Genomic DNA, 7,642 nt, shown 5'->3' with positions numbered 1-7,642 from the left:
TAGCTCCCACTTCTAGCAGTTGGTACTGGAAGCAGCTGGTGCGGATTAAGAATGAGCTCAAGGTTATATTTTTGCAGGGAGGTTCCAGTTGGACTAGGTTCAACATTGCTCAATTGTATAAGCTGATGCAGTCTAATACAGAGGCCAGATGGAAGTATGCAGCGATCTGGGACAGGAATGGATACCCTAAGCATAAGTTTATTGCTTGGTTGGTGCTCAAACAGAGGATGCCGACTAGAGATAGATTGTATAGGTTTGGAATCTCTCAAGACATGTTGTGTCTCATTTGTGGCTGTTATCCTGAGAGTCATCATCATCTGTTTTTTGAATGTCAATTCAGTAAAAATTGTCTGAGACCTATACTGTCGTGGTTAGGGATAGGTTCAAATAATTTTGATCTCTTTGGGTTGATGAATTGGATTCGTAGATGTAGACACTCTGCTTGCAGAAGGAGTGTTTACAAAAGCTCTATTTGTGCTTGCATTTACTTCATATGGAGAGCTAGGAATGCAGCTCTTTGGAAGCTTCAGGTGCCTATGGTTAGGAATATTATTCAGAATATTAAATACCAAATTGGTTATAGAGTTTCTTGGTGTACGGCCAAAAATATCGGAAAGGAAGATTTAAGATGGGTTAGTTTTCTTCAATGTAATTAAGTTGTTTGTTGTTAATGGTGGCGGTTGTAATTGATTGGTGATTGTATTTGTTGTGCATAATACAAAGATAGCTGATTTACCAAAAAAAAAAAAAAAATTTGACCTTTGACCACCCAAGTTATGGATATTACAAATCTGCCACGGCCCAAGGCTCGAGATGTGACAATTTTAGTTAAAAAAATTGGAGGGAATTTGAATTTTTTTTAAATTCAAACTTTTAGGACACACATAAATTTTTAGGGGAGTCCTAAAAAGTCCCGGAGATGTTTGTTTAAAAATAAACTCAAACTTTTAGGACACACATAGTTTTTAGGTCTCGCTCCGCGAGCTCTGAAAGAAATTCTTGCGAGTCATAAAAAGTCCAGGAATTATTTTTAGGACTCACATATAGGTGAGTACCCTAAAAAAATGTACTAAAAATGTGTTTTTGTAGTAGTGCTTGCCGACTCTGATCTCCACCAAACATGACCCATCGTCATTGTGGGACCACCGCCAGAGCACCCAAATGGAGAAGAGCGCAGCAACTCCGCCCATCCTTGTCGTCAGCCACCCCACAAAAAGACCAAGACCAATACTAAAACTATATGTTTGCTACCCCTCCCCACTACCAAAGCAGCACCAAAATAGAAATATGGTGAAGCTTAGGCGAGTTGCAGGGAGAAAATATGGAGGCAGCCTGATAAGATTGGAAGGCCAAACGACAATACTATATATGAAGGTTTGGATTAATTATATTTGATAAATTTGTCTTGTATGATTGTGTGTATGAGGAATAATGCATACTTAAAAATTGATACAAATTGGGTTGCGATAAAATATTGTTCGAATTTTATTTATTTTTAAAAAGTTTTCTACTCTTGGGTGAAAAGAAGGGCAAATATAAGGATCATCATGATCACTTTTTTTGTCAGCTAATAAAAGATGCTACATTTTTTTGAATTTTAAAGAACTTATTATTATTTTAGATTATTCAATCTTTCATGAATAATAACATTTTCTTTATGGACTAAATAATTTTTTCCCCTTTATCGACCATATATCTCCGTTAGTAAGCAGAAAAGCTTATAGTAAGAAAGAACATAATTCTACATTCAAATATCAAAATATTATTGGCTTTCATTTCATATAATAAATAGTACAATCAATACTACTTCACCAAATGGAATTTACAACCTTTATTGTACCCAAAAAAATGAACATGATTAATGGAAACAATGTTGGTCTACATATGTTGAACTCAAAAATAAAAAACATTATTATTACTTCGAAAGAAAATGAGAACCATAATTATGTTCAATAGTATGTAGGAGGTGGAGGTGAACTATAGACGTATGGCTTATGAGATGGCGGTGGTGGTGATTTATAGTAGTATTTGGGAGGAGGAGGTGGAGGAGAACTGTACTCATAAGGTGGGTGGCTTATATGCTTTGGAGGAGGAGGCGACTTGTAAACATAAGGAGGTGGTGGTGATGGGGACGGTGGTGGTGGAGACTTGTAAACATATGGAGGTGGTGGTGAAGGTGATGGTGGAGGCGGGGACTTGTAAACATATGGAGGAGGTGGTGATGGAGATGGTGGAGGTGGAGACTTATAAATATAAGGAGGTGGAGGTGATGGAGACGGTGGAGGTGGAGATTTGTAAACGTAAGGAGGTGGTGGAGATGGAGATGGTGGGGGAGGTGATTTGTATACATAAGGTGGTGGAGGCGGCGGAGAAGGTGGAGGAGGGGACTTATAAATGTAAGGAGGTGTTGGTACCAGAGAAGGTGGAGGGGGAGACTTGTACAAGTATGGAGGTGGGGGGGATGGTGAAGGTGGAGGTGGGGACTTGTAAACATAAGGAGGTAGTGGGGATGGTGATGGTGGAGGTGGAGATTTATAGATGTATGGTGGTGGTGGTGATGGAGATGGTGGAGGTGGGGATTTGTAGACATATGGGGGTGGTGGAGAGGGAGATGGAGGAGGTGGAGACTTGTAAGTGTATGGAGGTGGTGGTGATGGCGAAGGTGGTGGAGGTGACTTGCGAACATAAGGTGGAGGTGGAGAATTATAGATGTATGGTGGTGGGGGTGACGGAGATGGTGGAGGTGGGGATTTGTAGACATATGGGGGTGGTGGAGAGGGCGATGGTGGAGGTGGAGACTTGTAAATGTATGGAGGTGGTGGTGATGGTGAAGGTGGAGGTGGGGACTTGTAAGCATATGGAGGTGGTGGGGACGGTGATGGTGGAGGTGGAGACTTATAGATGTATGGTGGTGGTGGTGATGGAGATGGTGGAGGTGGAGACTTGTAAACATATGGAGGTGGTGGTGACGGTGATGGTGGTGGAGGTGACTTGTAAACATATGGAGGTGGTGGGGAAGGTGATGGTGGAGGTGGAGGTGGAGTCTTATAGACATATGGTGGTGGTGGAGAGGGAGATGGTGGAGGTGGAGAATTGTAGACATATGGGGGAGGTGGAGATGGAGAAGGAGGTGGTGGTGATTTGTAGATATAAGGAGGTGGAGGTGATGGAGAAGGAGGTGGAGGGGACTTGTAAATGTAAGGTGGAGGAGGTGAAGGAGACGGAGGTGGAGGAGACTTGTAAACATATGGAGGCGGTGGTGACGAAGAATGAGGAGGTGGAGAATTGTAGACATAAGGAGGAGGAGGCGGCGGAGAGGGTGGAGGTGGAGAGTTGTAGCTGTATGGTGGGTGCCTCACATGCTTATGTGGTGGCGGCGATTTGATATAATAAGGATGAGGATCTTCAACATGTTTTGGTGGCGGTGGAGATTCGTAAAGGTAAGGATGGCTAACATGCTTTGGTGGTGGCGGGGAAGCATAAACATAAGGCTTATAGTAATTTTCAGCAATCACACTAGAGGCTGTGAGGCAAAATGCCATGGCATAAACCAGTCGAGGCCAATGCCTCGGCTGCCCTGAACCTCTCATATTAGGCACTTTTAATCTTTCTTAGATATATCTACTTGTTTAGTGAATTGAATGATTAGGGTGGAGAGAGTAGTCTCTTTATATAGTAGAACATGTTAGTTAATTTAATCAACAAATTAAACTGGGTGGAGTTATTAGAAATTGTCAGTTTGACTTTGTGTTTGTTGTTATAATAAAATTGAAGTATTCAATATTGATCTAAATCTAGCTAATATATCTTTTATTTTTTCGACTTGTTAGTGTGCTTTCCCACCTTGCAACACTGAATTTTGCTCTTATATATAAATATATATATATATATATATCTAAAGTCAAGATCTATAGTAGGTAAGGTCGTGCAGTACGACTGGAAATTAAAATATATATATATATATAGGGTGTTTTCTTTTTAGTAATAATAATTATTCAATCGAAAGAATCAGATGTGAATTAATTAATTAATTACAAAATAAATTTTTAAAAACTTTGTTTTATTTCTTTTGCCATTTGGTATGAGTACAATTGTCGGTTGATGCAGAATTTATATAGAGTTGATTTATTCAAATCCAAGAACACTCAGAGATAATATTAATATTTTGTCAAAAACAATAATATTAATATAAGATAATTATATATGTACCTAGCTAGGTAGAAGATTCTATATTTGTTGGCGTAAACGAAGAACCTCAGAACCTAAAGATTACAGTTAACTTTTTAGTGTAAATTAATTAATATTCTAGCTATCTGTTTTACATATATGAACAAGTCAAGAGAATTATATATATACATATATATATATATATTTAGATATATTATATAGTTTTTTTTTTTTTTTTTTTTTGTAGTAAGATATATAGTTATATAAGATAGCTTTTGGAAAGTAGAAAGCGTGTTTGCGTATATGTGTGTCTTATATATTTCAACTTATATTCACTCGAACACCATTATTTTGAATTAGCCACATATAAATATTGAGATAATTATAGTATATTTCTTAATAATGAACAATATTATAGGTAGACTAACTACGTGGAAAATCTTCTTTGACATTTTTACAATAATACTAGATACAATTAACTTGCAAGGCAAGTTTACTTAGTTTTATTCATAGAATTTATTAATTATTTTTATTAAATTTATATTAATGTCATATAAATTTTAAATAAATATCTTATTTTAATTAAATAATTTATTTATTTTTGTTTGTTCTAATTTTTTAATTTGGGAGTGACAACAAGAGATTATATATTACATGTTTAATGTAATATTAAATATTATACATGAATTTTAAATTTAATTTTTTGCTAGTTTTTTTTTAAAAAGTAATTTGTTGCTAATTGATAGCAGATTATATTATATGTTTAATATGATATTAGTTTATTAAGTAAGCTTAAGTTTAATTAAATTTTATTTAAGATACAAAATGTTGATTTTATTATTTTTAAATAATTATCATTGTAAAATATCTAAAAAATATCATATTTTAATTTATTTAATTATTTATTATTTTAAAATAATTATCATTGTAAAATATCTTAAAAATGTCAAATTTTAATTTATTTAATTATTTATTATTTTTAAATAATTATCATTGTAAAATATCTTATTTTAATTTTTCTAATTATTTATTTTATTTTATTTAAGTTTAAGTGTTTACAAACTACCGTTAAGTATAAGAATATTCTGTTAAATATAAGAATATTCTGTTAAAGTTAATATTAAAAAGTAAAAAAAACCGTTAAAACCAAGAATTTCCGTTATCTACACATTTATTAGGGTTATTTGCGGCAATAATGCCTATGTAGTTAATTTTGTTGCACTTAAATGCTTATGTAAAATTTTTGGCGGGAATAATGCCTACCGTTACAAATTTGGTGCAGACGTTAGTCCCTGACCGTTAACTCTGATTAGGGACCAACGTGTAGCCATGTGGCGGCACCTGAATGGCTCAATCATTTTATTTTAATAAAATATTATAAAAATATATATTTTAAATTTAGTTAATTAAAATTTTAATTTAAAAATATATTAAAAAAAATTAAACTGATTATTAAAAAATAATATCTTCTTCAACCTCATCTACCCCCGACCCCATGGGTCTTCTTCAACCTCTACTCCCCCCGACCCCTGCCCTGCGACAAGCTCCGGTCGACGCCATGGGTGGAGTCTCGGTCCCCTCGACAAGCTCCGGTCCAGAGTTTTCTTCATCCCAACGAGTGTTTTGCTTTTAAAAATTTCTTTATCTTTTCATGTGGCTTTCCAGTACCATGCATCGGTAGCTCTATTGGTTCTCAAACCTGTTGGGTATTTTCTATCTTTTTGACAGAAAAAGTGCCACTCGTTTTCACCCATTTTCGCTCTCCCTTCATGGAAGAATAAGAACTAAACTTCCCAAAATCCAAGCTTGAACTATAAAAAAAAATCGAGAGAAAATTGACCATCACACCACGAACCAAACTTCCCAAAATCCAATCTTGAAAGAACTCAATTCAACCCAGAAAAATAAAAATAGAAGGAAAGCTACAGAGATTTTAGATAGTATTACATATGGAATATATATGAAGAAGACCCATTAGTCGGGGGACAGGAGCTTGTCGAGGGGATCGAGGAGGGTGGAGCCGATGGGGTCGAGGGGAGAAGAGGTTGAAGAAAACCCATGGCGTCGGGGGAGGTGAGGTTGAAGAAAACCCATGGGGTCAGGGGGAGAAGAGGTTGAAGAAGACCGGGTCGGGGGAGGTGAGGTTGAAGAAAATATTTTTTTTAATAATCAGTTTAAATTTTTTTTAATATTGTTTTTATATTTTTAAATTAAAATTTTAATTAACTAAAATTAAAAAAATATATTTTTACAATATCTTATTAAAATAAAAATGATTGGGCCAATCAGGTGCTGCCATGTGGCTACCACGTTGGTCCCTAATCAGAGTTAACGGCCAAGGACCAACGTTTGCACCAAATTCGTAACGGTAGGCATTATTGCTGCAAATTTTTTTACATAAGCATTTAAGTGCAACAAAATTAACTACATATGCATTATTGCCGCAAATAACCCCATTTATTATATAGAAAAGATATGGATACCCCCAACTATCTTGGACTTGGCCGGTACAGAAATATTGGAAATTTTGTTGCATTATTTTGAAAAAAATAATAATAAGAGAATTTAAAGAAAAAATTAATTAAAACAAAGGCATTAGTGCATGTGAACCAATTCAAACGAATTGTTTAATTTGGCCGTACTAAAGACAAAAATAGAGTAACATGACCCAGCTGTATGGCTGTTGGTGCAAAATTTGTTCATTGACCAAAATTGTAATATTATAATATAACTTCTTAATTTTCCACATATATAAATATGTATATTAATTTCTTGGGGAAAGGAAATTCTGCTTTTGATATTTTTATGGGTCAATTATTAATTATTTCAAAAAGGTTTTCCTATTAACTAGATTAAATTAATATATTATTAATTACTTAAAAGGAGAAAATCAAAGAAGTAAATAATAAGTGAATTTTAGTTAATTGGTGTAGCCTTGCGGTAGTAACTAAAGTCCTAATTAAAAAAATTATAAATTTTGGTATTATTTACACTCACATGAGTTTAAAGATTTCAACTAGATTCCAAGAGCAAATTAGATTGGTTCATTCGTTGTATATAAATACATACTAGGTAAAAGCAACTTACAATGTACATTGATTTAGTTTCAAAGTTATAAACATTGTTTATAATTTTAATAAAAATTGGTTTATTTTTAAAAATATATATATATGATATTTAAACACAACGTTAATATATATATATATACATGTGTTAGACCCAGATTTCGAGCATGAGATTGTGATCCCGAAATCTAGGCTCGTCAGGTGTGAGCTCGAAATATACACGATCGTCATATGATGCTTCAGTCAGGTTGCTTTGTTGTAAGTAACGACCTCGAAAAGCTCAAGGATGTGTAGCCTCGAATATTCTCTGAGCTCGCAATGGCCATGGTTTGACACTTATATATATTTTTCCCTGATACATCTCTTGCCTTCAGACGAGATGGCTCAAGCTCGGGAAGTGTAAGCTCGAA

The 7,642-nt window shown here is 34.8% G+C and overlaps 1 protein-coding gene across 1 annotated transcript; it reads right to left on the bottom strand.

The window, feature by feature from the left end:
- Positions 1-1,748: 1,748 nt before the first annotated feature.
- On the bottom strand, positions 1,749-3,608 carry LOC133790412 (extensin-2-like). The gene has a single exon (XM_062228042.1). It carries the CDS (start codon positions 3,588-3,590, stop codon positions 1,950-1,952), a length of 1,641 nt encoding a protein of 546 aa, XP_062084026.1. The 5' UTR covers positions 3,591-3,608; the 3' UTR covers positions 1,749-1,949.
- Between the last annotated feature and the right edge of the window lie 4,034 nt (positions 3,609-7,642).

This window comes from Humulus lupulus, chromosome 7, assembly GCF_963169125.1.
Source record: "Humulus lupulus chromosome 7, drHumLupu1.1, whole genome shotgun sequence".
Lineage (NCBI taxonomy): Eukaryota > Viridiplantae > Streptophyta > Magnoliopsida > Rosales > Cannabaceae > Humulus > Humulus lupulus.
This window is presented reverse-complemented; position numbering and strand designations above follow the sequence as displayed.